Raw genomic sequence first — 18767 nt, 5'->3', positions numbered from 1 at the left:
TCCTGTTTGGGAAAGAGGGAAACAAATTCAATACTCACATGTCCTGTACATACAGCAGCATTGACAATAAAGTGACTGACTAAAAGTGACTTGATTCAATTTTTAAATGTTTGACTCGGGAGTTATTTCATCTAATGATGCTGACTCATCAGCAGGACTCCTGCCTCCTTGTGTCTTTGACCTGGATGTAAATCAGGTTGTGTGTCTTGCAGCTGTGTGATTTTGTCAACTCTAAATCACTGGATCACACCTTTCCTTATGTCACTTTAGCACCATGCATGATTAATTGTTGTTTATACACTATTATTAGCAACCTATTGCAACTGATGCATCTGAATCCATGCAAAAAACACTGTGTTCACATTGCATTGCATGATGACAACACCTGATGTAACATGACTGGCCTTGGAAATAAAAACGCATGCTGCAGCACTGACTTACTGTGTGTGTGTGTGTGTGTGGGGCTGAGACGCAGAGGACAGGTGTGGACCCCAACACTTGCAGGGACTTCTCACGGAACCGAGCTTGGAGCAGGTACTGAAAGATAAAAAAAAAGAATACTGCTGAGCAAACTCAAAAGTTAGCAGGGCCGCTAGCCGCAGCGCATTGTCATTATCTACAGCTGCTAGCGGCTAGTTAGCCGGAGCGTCGGTGTAAACAGAGAGAAACAAACATGTTTGTTTGTTTCTCAGCTTAACTCTTTGCTCACCTCCGTCTGCTGTATTCAGAGAGTTACGGACAGCAATGCACGCCAGCTTTTCTCACACGTGTGTGTGTGTGTGGTGGTTCCGGAAACACATCCTATCATGAAGCCCCCCCCCTCTGCAAAATGTTTGGTTAACGACTGTCAATCAAGGAGCCACTGAGAGACACATTTTTAAAATGATATTTAAACGCTTTGTCACGAGTTACATGTTTATTTTTTAACATCACAAAACAAGTGGTGACTTTTGTGCCTTTGAATGAAAAAAAAAATGCAGTTCTTTTAAACGTCCACTTGAGGCTGGCTGCAAAAAGTACTCTCCATAAGTCCCATGTTAAATGTCCAACTTCACAGCAAGAAATAAACATGTTTACACCTGGTACAAAAGACAGTTTTGGTCTCTTAGATAATTTTCCCCCGTTCATGACAACTGTACTTTATATAACTCACCTGTTCAAATTGAGGTTTGAATTATGCAGAGAGGGTTGAAAGTCCCGTACACCACTAGATTTCACTAAAGCCTACACACAGTCCTTAAGCTATCCAAGCACAACATGAAGGCTCATCATCATAAATAATTTAGCCATATATGAAAGGTTTAGTTAATCTAAATAAATATGAATCTAATATTGGAAAGACATACTCATTGCGGATAATGTCAGGGTGCTCGATAAGGCAGGTAATGGTACTTACCTGCCAGTACAGTGTCATGAACAGAGATTGGCTATAGAGACTAAAAACGTTTTTTGTTACATGTTTATTTCTGCTGTGAAGTTAGGCATTTTAAACATGCGTGCTATGGGGATTCATTACAAACTGCAGTTCCTGAACATGGACACAGTATCTGTGTGGTGGCTTGGTCCGTTCCATCTTGGCACTCCTGGCTCCACTGGCTTACAGTATTATTTAAAAATAAATAGGGAATTAGCTCTAACGACCAAAACAATCTATCTTCCATCTACTTCTGCTGTGAAGTCATTTTAATATGGGGACTGTGTGGAGATTGACTTGTTTTTGGAGCCAGCCTCAAGTGGCTGTTTGATGAACTGCAGTTTTTTGTTGGCTTCATTCCACACGAGGACACAGGTCGCTTGGACTTTCCCCACTCATACTGCTCGCATCCTAAAAAGGAATTGAATCTATGAAAATCCAATGCCCATGGCTGAAAATTCTGCAAGATTTATATTTTTTAATTAACCTCCTGCACGGCATAGACATAAAGCATCAGGAGGCGTGGTGTGGAGGCTCCAGCGGGCTGTGAGATATCAGAGTGGCTAGAAAATTATATGTGGTAAAAAGCATCTGTATTACGTGTATCATATTTATAGAGTGAAAACTGCGTTTCATAATGTTTTTTTTTTTTATGGAGACGTGGACACGGGCACCTGTTGTTAACGGCACAAAGATACAGGTAGTTGTCAGGTTGTGAGAGAAATATAAGAAAGCTCAATAAACTATTCCAAGTGAAACACGTAGCTTTGAAATGAAGTCAGACTGGTAAGTCTATATAACTATGACACATTGATGATAATTCACAATATTACGAGTCACAGTCCGATTCTGAATCATGGGAAAGGGGGGGCGTGATATCGGCGCCGTGGCTTAGTTGTTAAAGCGCCTGTCTAGTAAACAGGAGATCCTGGGTTCGAATCCCAGCGGTGCCTTTTCACTGTGGACGGTGTTAGAATGTCTGTAGACGCCAGATCATGCGTTCCCAATCAGGAGACACAAGTTACTTATATGGTATTTGAAGGTGAACTGTGGTTAACTGTGCATAAGAAACCCCCTGTTCTGTATTGAATTAGGAATGACAGTGAACCTGAAACAATATAATATAATTCACCAGCAACTCTGTTGATACTTAATCAATGGTTTTGCATTTTTAGGCAAAAGCCCCAAATTGTGCTGCTTAAAGCTCCACAAATCTGACGCGCTGTAGCTTTTCTCTGTCATATATGATTGTTTTGAGTGTTTTAACTGTAAAACACAAGAATAAATAAAACAAGAATATGAATACATCACCATGGGGAATTATAGCAAGCCCGTTCACAATTTTCTTCCATTTTATAAACAAAGTGATTAATGATTAATCAAAAATAATAATCGACACACTAATGGCTTATTGAAATAACATTAGTTGCAGCCCCAAATGACATTTCCTTGAAATATTTGTATCTTGTGTTGGCCTCTTTAAAAGCTGTTGTTTTATTGGGCTGCTGTTCTACACAGTCTGTAGTTAAAGGCAAACACTTGCGTGGACACTTGGCACAGAAAACTAAGGAGAGGAATGGTGTGTTCAGGACCAACAGCAACTGATTTAAAAAGCCAAAGAAAGTAAGAATGAAGAATTGCGGTCCATCCACCACAATATCCTTGTGTAAATATTGTACGTTACTGTAATTGGAAGTTAAAAAAAAATCCAGCTTCCAAATGAAACAATAACTTGACTCCTTCTTGCCTCAACAAGACATTGATCTGCATTCTGATACAGCAGTTCTGAAACAGCGGTAAAACCTGATATGTATTTAGGGACTGTTTTTTTCCCCCATCGACCCTTCATCAAAAAACATTTAATCATTTCTGCAGCTAAGCCGTATCCTGTCTCTTAGACTCCATCCCAACCGGTTGCTCAAGGAAATTTTTACCTGTAGTTAGTAATTCGTTTTGGATATGATTAATCGTCTTTATTTATCAGGGATATGTACCACAGTCCTTTAAGGTAGCTTTAATTAAACCTTCTTAAAAAGCCCACTCTAGACCCAGAGGTTTAGCCAACTACAGACCGATATCAAACCTTCCCTTTTTGTCTAAGATACTTGAGAAAGCTGTTAGCTAATCAGCTGTGTGACTTTCTCCAATACAAATAGTCTATTTGTAGGATGTTTCAGTCAGGATTTTAGAGTGCCATCATAGAGCACAGAGACCGCATTAGTCAAAGTTACAAATGACCTCCAATGGCATCAGACAAAGGACTCATCTCTGTACTTGTCCTGTTAGATCTTAGTGCTGCATTTGACACCATTGACCATCAAATTCTTTTTACAGAGACTGGAACATCGAATTGGCATCAAAGGAACGCCCTAAGCTGGTTTAAAATCGTACTTTTTAGATCGGCTATCTCAGTTGTTCCGTCAATGATGAATCCTCCATGAAACCAAAGTTTGTCATTGGTTCCCAAAAGGTTCTGTACTTGGACCACTTCTGATTCAGTTTAGATGCTTCCTTTAGGGAAATCATTAGGATAGCTTCTATCAATTTTCATTGTTATGCTGACGACACCCACTTATATTTTACATATTTTACTTATAACTAAATATCTCACTGTTACTTGTTTTTTTTATTTATACATGTGTATATATTGTTTAAAATAGGATATCATATAGGATATATTGTTAAAGTTTATTTTCTTACTACTGTTTACTCACATGTCCTGCACATACAGCAGCATTGACAATAAAGTTGACTTGACTAAAATGAACTTGTAGATTAAATTTTTAAATGTTTGACTTGGAGTTATTTCATCAGTAATGATGCTGACTCATCAGCAGGACTCCTGCATCCTTGCTGTCTTTGACCTGGATGTAAATCAGGTTGTGTGTCTTGCAGCTGTGTGATTTTCAACTCTAAATCAGTGGATCACACCTTATGTCACTTTAGCACCATGCATTAGATTAATCTTGTCTTATACACTATTATTAGCAACATATTGCAACTGATGCATCTGAATCTATGCAAAAAAAAAACATGTGTTCACATTGCATTGCAGTGATGACAACACACTGATGTAACATGACTGGCCTTGGAAATAAAAACGCTGCTGCAGCTGCAGCTGACTTACTGTGTGTGTGTGTGTGTGGGAGCTGAGATAGCAGAGGACAGTTGTGGACCACAACACTTGCAGGGACTTCTTACCGGAACCGAGCTTGGAGCAGGTACTGAAAGATAAAATAAAAGAAATACTGCTGAGCAAACTCAAAAGTTAGCAGAGCCGCTAGCCGCAGCCGCATTGTCATTATCTACAAGCTGCTAGCGGCTAGTTAGCTGGAGCGTCGGTGTAAACAGAGAGAGAAACATTGTTTGTTTGTTTCTCAGCTTAAACTTTGACTCACCTCCGTCTGCTGATATTCAGAAGAGTACGGACAGCGATGCACGCCAGCTTTTCCTCACACGTGTGTGTGTGTGTGTGGTTCCGGAAACACATCCTATCATGAAGCCCCGCCCCCTGCAAAATGTTTGGTTAACGACCTGTCAATCAAGGAGCCTCACTGAGAGACATTTTTTTAAATGATATTTAAACTCTTTATCACGAGTTACATGTTTATTTTTTAACATACAATAGACAAGCGGTGACTTTTGTGCCTGTGAAATGAAAAAAACAACAAAATGCAGTTCTTTAAACGTCCACTTGAGGCTGGCTGCAAAATGACTCAATCTCCATAAGCCCCCATGTTAAAATGTCCAACTTCACAGCAGAAATAAACATGTTTACCGCCTGGTACAAAAAACAGTTTTGGTCTCTATAGATAATTTTCTCCCGTTCATGACAACTGTACTTTATATAACTCACCTGTTCAAATTGAGGTTTGAATTAATGCAGAGGGTTGAAAGTCCCAGATACACCACTAGATTTCACTAAAGCCTACACACAGGTCCTTAAAGCTATCAAAGCACATCATGACAGGCTCATTCATCATAAATAATATTAGCCATATATGAAAGGTTTAGTTAATCGGAATTTACCCGCTGGTACCAACATGGTTACTGCTCCTGCAAAGTTTTTTTCATAACGCCAGGAAGGGGAATAAATCACATTTTTGCACATAGAAATATAAGCAAACACCACTATTTAAAAAAAACAACAAGATAAAACTCTGAAGTGTAAGGTTAATATCATAGTTAAATTATTTATATACCTCACTGTGTGTAAACTGTAAATACTGTTATTCTGTCCATACTGCCATACATATATTTATATTTATACTGATAATTCTGTTTACATTACACTGTGCCATATTGCCACAGGATGTCTTTAGCTTGTATATATTTTTTTTTACATCTTTTACTTTTAACTAAATTATCTCATATCTCACTGTTACTGTGTTTTTTTTTTTTTTACTGTACTGGTTCTATTTAACGTTTATACATGTGTAATATTGTTTAAAATAGGATATTGTATAGGGTATATTGTAAAGTTTTGTTTTCTTACTATTGTTTTCTCGCTATCACCACCGTTTGGGAGCTGCGGTAACAAAACAATTTCCCTACGGGGATTAATAAAGTACTTCTGATTCGATCTATATATTTACATGTCATGTTTGGGAAAAGAGGGAAACGAAATTTCAATACCCTGTATGTACATGTCAGCATGCAGCAATTGACAATAAAAGAACTTGTAGATTAAATTTTTAAATGTTTGACTTGGGAGTTATTCCATCAGTAATGATGCTGACTCATCAGCAGGACTCCTGCATCCTTGCTGTCTTTGACCTGGATGTAAATCAGGTTGTGTTCTTGCAGCTGTGTGATTTTGTGCACAACACACACTTCAACTCAAATCACTGGGATCACACATTCTTATGTCACTTAGACCATGTGCATTAGTTAACTTGTTTATACACTATATTAGCAACATATTGCAACTGATGAATCTCTGAATCATGCAAAAAAAACATGTGTTCACATTGCATTGCAGTGATGACAACACACTGAGTAACATGACTGGCCTTGGAAATAAAAACGCGCTGCAGCTGCACTGACTTACTGTGTGTGTGTGGTGTGGGAGCTGAGACAGCAGAGGACAGTTGTGGACCCCAACACTTGCAGGGACTTCTCAACGGAACCGAGCTTGGAGCAGGTACTGAAAGATAAAAAAATTAAAAAAAGAAATACTGCTGAGCAAACTCAAAAGTTAGCAGAGCCGCTAGCCGCAGCCGCATTTGTCATTATCTACAAGCTGCTAGCGGCTAGTTAGCTGGAGCGTCGGTGTAAACAGAGAGAGAAACATTGTTTGTTTGTTTCTCAGCTTAAACTTTGACTCACCTCCGTCTGCTGATATTCAGAAGAGTACGGACAGCGATGCACGCCAGCTTTTCCTCACACGTGTGTGTGTGTGTGTGGTTCCGGAAACACATCCTATCATGAAGCCCCGCCCCCTGCAAAATGTTTGGTTAACGACCTGTCAATCAAGGAGCCTCACTGAGAGATACCCACAATTTTTAAAATGATATTTAAACATTTTATCACGAGTTACATGTTTATTTTTTAACATGCAATAAACAAGTGGTGACTTTTGTGCCTGTGAAATGAAAAAAAAAAAATGCAGTTCTTTAAACGTCCACTTGAGGCTGGCTGCAAAATGAGTCAATCTCCATAAGTCCCCATGTTAAAATGTCCAACTTCACAGCAGAAATAAACATGTTTACAGCCTGGTACAAAAGACAGTTTTGGTCTCTATAGATAATTTTCCCCCGTTCATGACAACTGTACTTTATATAACTCACCTGTTCAAATTGAGGTTTGAATTTATGCAGGTGAGAGGGTTGAAAGTCCCAGATACACCACTAGATTTCACTAAAGCCTACACACAGGTCCTTGAAGCTATCATAACACAATATAATAGAGTCATCCATCATAAATAATCTTAGCCATATATGAAAGGTTTAGTTTACTGCTTCCTAATCTAAATAAATATTATTCTAAATATTGGTAAAGACATACCTGAGGTCGAATAACGTCAGGGTGCTCGAATAAGGCATGTGTAATGGTACTTACCTGCCAGTACAGTTGTCATGAACAGAGAAATTGGCTATAGAGACTAAAACTGTTTTTAGTTACATGTTTGTTTCTGCTGTGAAGTTGGGCATTTTAACGTGCTTATGGGGATTCAATTACAAAATGCTCAGTCTTCATGAAACATGGACACAGTATCTGTGTGGTGGCTTGGTCCGTTTCCATCTTGGCACTCCTGGCTCCACTGGCTTACAGTATTATTCAAAAATAAATAGGGAAATTAGCTCTAACGACCAAAACAATCTATCTTCCATCTACTTCTGCTGTGAAGTCAGGAATTTTAATATGGGGACTTATGGAGATTGACTTGTTTTTGGAGCCAGCCTCAAGTGGCTGTTTGATGAACTGCAGTTTTTATGTTGGCTTCATTTCACAGGACACAGAGTCGCTTGGACTTTTCCCACTCATACTGTTTGCATCCTAAAAAGGAATTGAATCTATGAAAATCCAGTGCCCATCGCTAAAAATTCAGCAAGATTTATATTTTTTAATTAACCTCCTGCAGGCATAGACATAAAAGCATCAGGAGGCGTGGTGTGGAGGCTCCAGCGGGCTGTGAGATATCAGAGATGGCCTAGAAAGTTATATGTGAAAAAAAGCATCTGTATTAACGTGTATCATATTTATAGAGTTAAAACTGCGTTTCATAATTGTTTTTTTTTTTAATGGAGACGTGGACATGTGGAACCTGTTGCATTAACGGCACAGAAAGATACAGGTAGGTTGTCAGGTTGTGAGAGAAAATATAAAGAAAGCTCAAATAAACTATTCCAGGTGAAGCTTTGAAATGAAGTCAAACTGAGTAAGTCTATATAACTATGACACATTTAATGATAATTCACAATATTCACGAGTCCCGATTCTGAATCATGGGAAAGGGGGACGTGATATCGGCGCCGTGGCTTAGTTGGTTAAAGCGCCTGTCTAGTAAACAGGAGATCCTGGGTTCGAATCCCAGCGGTGCCTTTTCACTGTAGACGGTGTTAGATGTCTGCACATGTTGTTAAGAGACGCAGATCATGCGTTCCCAGTAAGGAGACACAAGTTACTTATAAATGGTATTTCAAGGTTAACTGTGCATAAGAAACCTCCTGTGTCTGTATTGATTAATGTGTCTGCGTTTAGGATAGTGAATGACAGTGCAACAATTATAATGAGTTTGAAATTCACCAGCAACTGCTTTGATAATTAATCAATGGTTTTTGCATTTTTTAAGCTAAAGCCCCAAATTTTTCAAGAATATGAATACATCACCATGGGAAATTGTAGCAAGCACCTTTCACAATTTTCTCCCATTTTATAAACAAAGTGATTAACTGATTAATCAAAATAATAACCAACACACTAATGGCTTATTGAAATAATCATTAGTTGCAGCCCCAAATGACATTTTCCTTGAAATATTTGTATCTGTGTTGGCCTCTTTAAAAGCTGTTGTTTTATTGGGCTGCTGTTCTACAGTCTGTAGTTAAAGAGCAAACACTTGCGTGGACACTTGGCACAGAAAACTAAGGAGAGGAATGGTGTGTTCAGGACCAACAGCAACTGATTTAAAAGGCAAAAAAGAAAGTAAGAATGAAAGAATTGCAGTCCATCCACCACAATATCCTGTGGTAAATATTGTACGTTGTTACTGTAATTGAAAGTAAAGTGCCCGGTCCGCCTTCACAAGCACTCTCCAAGAAAGTGATTGTGTCTGTCTGGTAGGAGACGTCAGCCAAACCTTCTATAATAAAATTTAACGTCCTAAACCGCAAAGAGTTCATCTGCAAACGTCCAGAACAAATATTACCTAATGTGAGCTACCGAAATGGACTGTCTGGTCTTGGTCTTGACTCGGTCTTGATCTTGTCTCGGTTCCGATGCACTCTTAAACTTGATTTGGTTTAAGTGGTCTTGACTACAACACTGCCAGGTGTCTGGTCTGTGCTTAAGGTACTTTAGTTAAAACCAATATTAAAAAACAAGTTTCGGCCTACATTTTCTTCAGTTAAGGAGAATGCTGGCTCCATTTTACCAATACCTCATCATACCATCACGCCTCTGGCCAGTCCCAATCACATCGGGGAAAGTGGCCTAGAATTTAACATGTTGTGCTTAGTGGTGACCTGAAGTGATTAAATAGCATAGGATGTTAGTTATTTAGCCTTACTGCCTCCCTTGTCGCTTGTTACCACTCTTCCAGAGAGTTTCAGAAAGAGCAATATACAAAAATTGGTGCCATTTCCTGAAGTCAAATTAGATTTAATGACTTCTAAATTTGAAAAAGTTCAGCTTTAAACTTTGTTGCTTATAGTTCTGTGCATAAAGATATGCTAGAGCAGTGTGTATACAGTATCTCCCGTGTCCAGAGATGAAAGGAGAGCAGAGATTGTTATGGTCTGGTAATTTCAAAGAAGCAGGGAAGCAATCTTTGCAAATATCAATGTTATAGGGAAGTCTTGTTACTGCCTACAGTATAGGTTCTCCTTTTTTACAACATGTGAGGAATTATGGATTATAATTACTGTACTTGTACTGATAGATGTGTACCATGGCAATCTGCCAATGAAATCTTTTGTGATTTCAGACTTTGCCATGGAGCTCCTGTACGTGGATATTATCATCAATATCTTCAAAGTAAGTCCAGTTCTCACTTGTCTGTCAGAGAGCTGTACCACCGCACCAGGAGCAGTGAGGCCCGAACTAATACTTTCACATTATTTATGACTGTGCTGTTCCTCATACTAACCAAGAGTAATGGAGATTTTGTGCAGCGTGAAAGACAAGATAAAACTGTAATAATATCCAAACGGAAACTGCAATGTTGCAATACGGCCTCAAAATCTATGTCAAAACAAACCTTGATGAAAAAGCATAAAGCAGAGTGGCTGTAGACAGGAACACACACAAAAAAAAAACACACACAGCTAACACTATAAATAGTATAGAAGCAGCATCCTGGGCTTGCTACCAAGATTTTGTACTGATACAGTACATAGATGTTGTGTAGAAGTGTAACTGAGGGTTAGTATATTAGATTCACTGCTAAACTACTGCACTTTTTCAACGATTATACTATTTCACTGCTAAACTACTGCACTTTTTCAACGATTATACTATTTTTTCAAGCATTTTTTTATGCTTTTATAAGAGAAACAACAATAGAAGGATGAGGTAGTAAGAGTTGGAGAATGACATACAACAAAGGAGCTCCAGCTGCAGACACGTTTCCTGTTCTTCATCTTGAATCCCCAAAGCCACTAGGGTACCCCACCCTTTTCATTTTTAAGTCGATATGATTCAAAATGATCCTGTGCTTCTTCATCTGATCAACAAGAAGTACTGATGGAAAAAAAAAATACTTTACTTGAATACCACAGATAGCCAATATTTAAGAAAACAAAAGTCTTGCAAGATGTTTTGCTTTAAAAGTACTGACGTGCTACAAAATATACACTTTATACTACATTATATTACTTTTCCACTCAAGGATTTACACATAAAGAGCTGAAAAACAACCTCCCCACATACAAAAGGCATAAAAACATGCAAAATATGGAGAGATAGCGCAGTGATGGGCAGGCATGTATCAGTCGGAGTTGAACTGGCACCTCTCCAGCTAGTTCCATACTGTGGTCTGTGCTTGACTTTACACCGGGGATATGATGGAATAAAGTTGTCTTGATTTGACTTGACTATTGTAGTAATAAGTACAATATGTCCTTTTTTTTAGGTTTAATGGGGTGCGAGTAGAACGTTCCATGAAAGGAATAAACTCAAGGATGTACTTTAAGTACAGTAAGTTGCAGTAGTATTTGGGAAATTGTACTGTTTGTCACACACACAAGCAGTCTGGTTTAATATCTAATTGTTTTACACATTAAGTAACAATTTTGTAATTATAATAATACATTCATCCTTAGTAAAAGTACTAGCCTAGTGCAAGTGTGCATGGTTAACTTCCACTACAATGGAGAAGTGAGAGTTAACACATTTCCAGTGCATGCTGGGAACATGTGTTTCTACGTATAAAGGCTACTGTTTAATATATAAACTGTAGTTAATACACATTTTTGGATTGTCTGAATATTCCCTCAGTGGTACCTGGGCTGGGCCACCCCAAAACACTCTTTCTCTTTAGGTAGAAATGTGTATTTGTGCACGCGACTCCTGTCTCAAACGACAGAGGGAGCGCGTGTCATCTTTAGGTAGAGAGGTTAGTGTGTGTGTGTGTGTGTGTGTGTGTGTGTGTGTGTGTGTGAGAGAGAGAGAGAGAAACAGAGAACCCGGCTGCTGCCACCGAGCTGCCCGCTCCTGCTGAGGGGAAGAGGAGGAAACATGAGCTCCAGGAAAGGTGCGTATCTCCTCAGCCTGTAACTCAGCCGCGCCACGGCACTTTTACTCGGATTTAATATGAAAGGTGGCGGAAGTTACGCGCGTAACGACGCCAAATGACCCATGCCAGCCAGCTTTAAAAAAGCCTGATGATGTGTGTTTGTTCTCCCTCTCTCTCTCTCTCTCTCTCTCTCTCTCTCTCTCTCTCCCTCCTCCACCCTTCCCCGGACTCGGACCTCGGTCATGCCCGTGGATAAACCGAACCTCACCCCGGCAGTGATGGCCATCCAGGCCAGAAAAAGGAGGCCGAAGGGGAAGAAAGACAGAGCGGGTCACAATCGGAGGTAAGCGGGGCGGCGGCGGCGGCGGCGGCTGGTGGTGGTGGTGGCTGATGATGACTGTACGTCGTAGTGAGAGTGAGAGCGGAGGTGAAGTGTTTGTTTGCCGGGGTTTGGTTTGTTGGCAACCGGTTCCCTCTCCGTGTGACGCCGGGGCGCTCCTGCCCGGTGCGTCGGCGGTATAGACTGTGCGCACATATGGCAAAAAAAAATGTATTTTTATCACACAGACGCGTTACTCTGTGGAGTGGGAAGTTGCCATTTACGCTATGGGATCCAGACTGGGTATCATCTATACGGGTCTCCACTTGACTCTGCAACATTTGCATCCATAGTTGCATACCCTCCCCTCAGCTTATTTTGCACTCTCTTCCATCCCAGTAGCCTACCGATGGCCTCTTGATTGATTTTTGTTGCAAAAGGAGGGTTGACAGATGTGACAGTTCATTTCCTTGCAGTAGTGATGGAAATACCAGGCGGATAAGGAGTAAAACCCCTTTTATCGCACCACACGCTGCTTGATTATGTAACTTTTTTTTCTTGCATTTGTCACAACATTTATTCCCTGGTGTGTGTGTGTTTTTGTGTGTGTGTGTGCTTCCAGTTTTGGTAGCCAGTCTTGCAGGGAAGATGCACGGCGTGATTTTCCCCCCAGACGTGAGTGGTGGTTGCAGGGGGGGTGGATGGATGGATGGGTGGGAGGGCTGGCGTGTGTGCAGCAGCAGCGCAGTGGATCTGTGTGCATTCGGACTGGAGAGAGTGGAGAGAGTGGGGGCTTACTTTAATGGCACGATGCTATTGGAGCGACGTCACCGACAGCCCACGAAAGGCATCAATTAGGTGATACCAACGGTGCGGCCAACCCCAGGGTGCTGCTGCACGGTGCCGGCTGCTGCTGCAGGAATGTGCTGGAATCCCCCCCTCCAAAAAAAAAAAAAAAAACCCATGCACTTAAGATATTAAAGTTTTCTGATATGCAGTCATTGAAAACATGGTCAGTGGTGAAATAATCCCATTTCAGACGCAATTTGTCAATAAATGAAGAATCCTGTGGCCGCACTGAGATTGATGGATGCTGTGGGACGTGGTCTGGCCTTTTTTTTTTCCCAGTGTATGCTGGGATATGTAGACAGTGGGGCTTAGCTCTGATAAGGATTAAAGTAGACACAGAAAATGTGTGAATCTGACAAACTAGAGTCTAGATTTCTCTTAACAGTAGAGTTGAGATGAATCATTTGGTCGATTAGATATCCATAAAACCATGAAGCATGCTCTTCATCATTCTTAGTCCATGTATTCAAGGTTCACTGTGTCAGATTTAAAGGGATCTATTGGCAGATCTGTCCACAAAATGGACAAACCAGACGCTGGCAAACGTAGGGCCTTTTGTGTTTTCCCAAATTTCTTGGCCATCGTAGGGTGAACCGCAAGCGTATTGACTGTTTTGTAAAACTGCTCTTCCAAGGTCAATAATGAACTTCAAGCTCACTAAATTTGTACCTGATAGTTTTTTTTTTTCCTTGTACATTGCCGATTCATGCCGTATCATCAGTGAAAGGAGCCGACAGTATTTTACATATTGAAAATAATGACATTGCATTTAATGACTCTACTCTGAGTCGTGTAGACTGCCGAAGCATGTCTGACAACATATGGATGATGAGGTTTGGCAGCATACCCTCGACAGACGGCCTCAGTGATATCTATGCATCTCAAAATATTCACAGCATCTTCTGGCCTGCTGTCTGCGTCTCTTGACCTTGGTCCCTCTTCTCTCACAGTATAGTGACAGATACACAAAGCTCATCCATCCATGCAGCCATTCATGCATTCACCCCTGTTTTAAGACGCTTATCCAGGTCAGGGTCACAGTGGAATCAGGGCATGCAGACACACCCAATCACACTCACTCTCTCTCTTCTCTCTCTCTCTCTCTCTCTCTCTCTCTTTCTTTCTCTGATTCATTCACTTACACACATTTTCACTTTCTGCTTGTCGAGTCGTGCCCTGCCTTCCGCCGAAGGGCTTCTCACAGCTGATGAGACGAGCTTTTTGTCTTCGAAAACCACAACAAACATTCACATTCAGGCAATGTGTACTCGAGGGGGGAGGAAAAAACATTTCAGCCAATGCGCCGTCACTTGACTTTGATCTCTTGTGATTTAAGCAGATTACAACTTCCCATGTCTGATCTCATTCAGGCACACAGACGGCGCACGTAGACATAAATACACGCACCACATCACGCATTAAAAAAAGAAATATCCCCACTTTAAGAAGTGGCTATCTTTCCTCAACCTCGACATCTGAACTGACTTCGCTCAGTCTGGCAAACACACACACACACACACACACACACACACACACACACAGAGGGGTTGAAGCTCAGAGGAGCAGATCATGGTATCTTGCTGAGAACTTGCAAGAAACACTCTGGGGAGTCTGCGTGCGTGATGTTGGTCGATTTACATATTTCCATCGTCCTTATATTAGCATCACATAGCAGACCCACATCCTCTACTCAGGGTGATGTTTGGCAGTCATGTCGGGGGCTTATGTTACCAAAAATCTGCGCTAATAAGAAGAGTAAAGGCATACGTCGTCCCAGCGTAAAAGAGTCAACAGCAGAGACGTGACAGGAAATTATGAGATAGACAGAGATAGAGGGAGGAGGGAGAATGACACGCATCAATGGGGACATTGCAGTTCACAGGTCAGCGCCTCGAACCGCTAAGCCGTCTATGCAGGATGCAATAAAACAAACTGACAATCACAGTCTGTACCCAACACAGCTGTTCTGAGAAGAGATCTTATCAGCCGAAATATGTCAAAATCTCTATGAGCCGAGGCTACGCAGCCTTTTGACTGCGATGCTTTTGTATAATATGATATAAATGAGATGTGTTTTGGAGCCAGACTGTGACGTGAGTCACCCATTGCACAGAGAAGTAGTGATTTCGCTCTGCGCTTTTCCAGACATCATTTATTGTTGTTCAGAAAGCGTGACAAGCACAGTGGCGTCTTTTTTGCTTTGATTTTTTATTTTATTTTTTTGAATTTGTGCAGGTATGAGGTTCTCTCATGATGCATCGCTCACAGTGCCTCGAGGATTGAGGTTAATTTGCTTGTTCTGTTTTTTTGGCCACAGTGGTTGGCATGCTCTGTTGGTCGCTCTGACTGAATATGACTTTATATAGTGTCATTATCAGGTCATCATTTTAAGTCCAGTGATTTGTTTTATGACTAAATGCCCGCAAACATATGGGATTCCCATGAGCCTCAGTTATACTTTATGTTTGCTGGTAATAAGCAAAAGCACAAATGTAGCACAGCCTCTTAGTGATGTCTGTAAATATCTGACCCTGCAAAATTATTGAGGAGTTTACACAAACCTAGAACCACAAGCTGAATTAGTGTCATTATACTGGACACATGTCCCCCAACAGTTATCATAGGATGAGTCAATGAAAACAGTTTGCAAGTGATGACACATTGATACTTTTTTTTTTTTACTGAATCTGTTGTTTGGGTTGACTCTATAATTATCGTCACGCACAGCATCGATCAGGCTGAGTGACGGATGTTGTGTTTCAGGTGTCAGTTTCAGTTTCACAGAAAAAAAAACATGACGTGCTTGTTGCAGATTCGTGCAGAGAGAAAACTGCATCATTTGCGAAGAACATCAGGATCATCAACACAAGCAGTGCAGCGGTTACATTTTGGAGTTCATCGACATAAATAGCTGAGCGGAGCGTGTTCGGAAGCACGAAAGCCAATCAGTTGGCCTTGCAGCTACGAGTCTAGTCTTCAAAGACTCTTTCTAGCTTTTATCACTTCTGTTCAATGTGCTGACCAAACACCACGTACCAGGCTGGGTCGATGCCAACTTCTGTAAATTTAAATGCGCTTTAGCTATGATTTGCAAGCGCGGTTGTGTTGTGGTATTTTCGTTCGTGTTGACTATAGATGCGTAGGCGGAGTAGTAGGAGATGCTTTGAAGACGTTGCCACTATCTATAAGTGATATCTTTCACCATCGTCCAACTTTTGCTCTCGTTGTCCTTTTGAAGTTCGAGTTATCTCTTACAGATCGTAGCAAGATCTTGTGTTTTCGTTTCATCATTAGTCTGCGTTCTTTTTGGTCTTGCTCGTTACTGGTATTGTGCAACATGTGGTTTCATGAGTCAATATGTGTGTGTGTGTGTGTAAGAAAGAGAGAAGCAGTACTTGATGGAGGTTGAAGAAATTTACCAATGCTTAAGGAAATTCCTATTCTTGCAGCATCTCTCTGCAACCGCTGATTATTTTTATTATTGGTCAATCTCTGTGATTATTTTCTTGATTCACTGATCAGTTTACCATCACAAATTCCTCACATTGTGAGCTTGCAGCTGGGTAACGTTTGGCATTTTTGCTTGAAAAATGACTTTAATTATTAATCAAAATATCACCAGCTAATGAATTAATCAATGTATCATTACAGCTGTACTTCCTCTCTATCTTACTCACAGCTATGCTACTCTGTGGTAGATCTAGACCGATAAATTGACCCTCAGTATCAGCATATTGCAGATATACCTAGATCGCTGTATATGTTGGCTGATAAATGAGAAGAACTTGAAATCATTTGAAATAATATGGAATAATATGTCACTATTACATAGTTTGCCCACCAATGAGCACTGACAAGTTCATTTTTTGTGCTGTCATGTCTGTTATACTTCCAAATACTGATTTCTAGCCTGGCATCACCGGACCAATTAGCAAATATAAATTAGTCTGCAACCTCTCTGTTAATTTTCATTTTCCAAGGGGTGTTATCAACGAGGGTAGACGAGGGTAAAATGCCTGTGGGTGCAGTTGGATAAACCTAAAACCAATCAGAGCAACAAAATGGGCGATGTAGCGTAGTTGTTAAACCAATCAGAGCAACAAAATGGGCGATGTAGCGTAGTTGTTCATTTAACTTACCAAGTCCTCTTGGAAGTAAACACATCTTTCACGTCAACAAAATCTTTAATTGCTGTTGATTTTAGAGAGAGGTTTACCATCCAGTTTATTTAATAGTGAAACAAGAGTGGATTCAAGAGTTCCACATCAGAACAGCCAATATGGTCGCTCTCCTCTGTATAGTCAGCGTATCAGACCTGTCCAGTATTCAGAAAAAAGGTTATGATTGGCCTAGATGCAGATCGTGTGGAAGTCTGCCAGAGCACATAATGTATGAGAGTCATCTGACTCCTTAGATATTTATCAGTACTGGCATCAAAAGTCCAGAAAAAGGTGGAAGCATAACGAGAGGAACAACCTGCTTGAAGTTCCAGCCTGCAGGGGCGGCCTTTCTGATGAACTACAGTATATTATGTAAGTAGTCAGATTATGATCTTTGCCATGCCACTTTGTGTTTTTGTTGGAACGCGTTAACTCGCACCAACAAAAACACACAAAGTGTTGTGCAAGTCGCTGCAGGAGCCGCATCAAACACATCTGTTCAGGTCACAGGTCATGGCTTTTACACTTTATTTTTTCTCACTTGAGTTTGGGCTGTCACCTTTTAAAATAAGTGGACCGTCAGGCCCTTTTGTTGTTAATGTTGCCATAGAAACACTTGGCTGACTATATGACTCTAGTAGACCAGTAGCAATAATAACAGAGTGAGTCCTAGTCACCATGATTACAGGCGTAACAATGATGCAGTTGTTTAGAGGCCTGGCAGAGTGCAGTTGGCACCTATGTAATGACAGCAAATAAAGTTTGCTGGAGATATATTTGAATGAAAGAGGAACTCGGAAGAGCTCGTTTACTGACCTTTGGCGTATTGTACGTTTCCCATCAGTGCAAATACATCTTCTGTTGTAAGTCGTCCCAACAGTCCACCCTTGATGAAAGATTAAACATCGGTCGGCCTTGTTGAATACAGATAGTAAACGCTTTTCATATTAGACAATGGCAAGCTTCAGCGACGGAGGCATTGATGTAAGTTTTCCTCCCAAGATTAAAATGGATCAGAATGCCAAGACATGCTGGGGCTGTAAGTGTGAAAGTGATATAAAGCGACACCAGTATAATAGCATTCATTAGTCATAACTTTTCCAGGCAGAGCACTAGTGAGTCTAAATGCTAATACAGTTCCTGGGATATATATCTGTCAGCTTGCAGTGCCTAGTCGTAGCACTATAGACCTTTTCTGCATGGAATGAGCTGACTCTAACCTGACTAATGTTCCCACACATTGCACTGTAAACTGCATTGACTTTTTGTCCGGGGGGTTTTTGCCCAGCCTGTATGTAAGTCTTTGACTGAAGATGAGAGCAGGCAGCCGACTGGAACACTGTGGGTCTGTTCCGGTGGTATCATCAGGCTGAGAGCTGAAGCTGGAGTCTGTCAGGATTGAAATAACTTGTTCAGGTTTTCACTTTGAAGAAGATCTAAAACTGCAGCAGATATATGACACACACCACAGAAAGATTTTAATAAACGGACACATTATATACATGCACTGTTGCATAAGGGTATATATTTTTTTGTCCGATGTGTGCATAGATTCCCCGTATTTTAAAAATAACTTCATGTCTTTATTAGATAGCGATAGTGAAGAGAGATGACAGGAAATGAAGACCT

The 18767-nt window shown here is 40.6% G+C and overlaps 2 protein-coding genes and 2 non-coding genes across 6 annotated transcripts in view; 3 read left to right on the top strand and 1 right to left on the bottom strand.

Annotated features, from left to right (window-relative positions):
- The window catches only part of pus7 (pseudouridine synthase 7), a 14234-nt gene extending 7362 nt beyond the window's left edge, over positions 1-6872 (bottom strand). Inside the window, exons 1-2 of one of the 3 annotated variants that reach the window (XM_027273131.1) lie at positions 6743-6872; positions 6465-6560 (exon numbers count right to left, since the gene is read on the bottom strand). The gene's annotated coding sequence lies outside the window, so the exon portion shown is untranslated. Of the gene's footprint in view, positions 1-441; positions 468-4541; positions 4639-4812; positions 4943-6464; positions 6561-6742 lie in introns of those variants that run through there. The other 2 variants (XM_027273129.1, XM_027273130.1) reach the window with 2 other exon arrangements.
- trnat-agu (transfer RNA threonine (anticodon AGU)) lies at positions 2295-2367 on the top strand. The gene has a single exon. It is a non-coding gene; the product is annotated as a tRNA-Thr (tRNA).
- Positions 6873-8384: 1512 nt separating the features above from the next.
- trnat-agu (transfer RNA threonine (anticodon AGU)) lies at positions 8385-8458 on the top strand. The gene has a single exon. It is a non-coding gene; the product is annotated as a tRNA-Thr (tRNA).
- Positions 8459-11718: 3260 nt separating this feature from the next.
- Positions 11719-18767, top strand: part of srpk2 (SRSF protein kinase 2) — a 65152-nt gene continuing 58103 nt past the window's right edge. The window contains exons 1-2 of the mRNA XM_027273127.1: positions 11719-11828; positions 12087-12153. Of these exons, the coding sequence (XP_027128928.1) occupies positions 11813-11828; positions 12087-12153 (83 nt within the window). The 5' untranslated portion in view covers positions 11719-11812. The remainder of the gene's footprint in view (positions 11829-12086; positions 12154-18767) is intronic.

This window comes from Larimichthys crocea, chromosome XXI, assembly GCF_000972845.2.
Source record: "Larimichthys crocea isolate SSNF chromosome XXI, L_crocea_2.0, whole genome shotgun sequence".
Classification (NCBI taxonomy): Eukaryota; Metazoa; Chordata; class Actinopteri; family Sciaenidae; genus Larimichthys; species Larimichthys crocea.
This window is presented reverse-complemented; position numbering and strand designations above follow the sequence as displayed.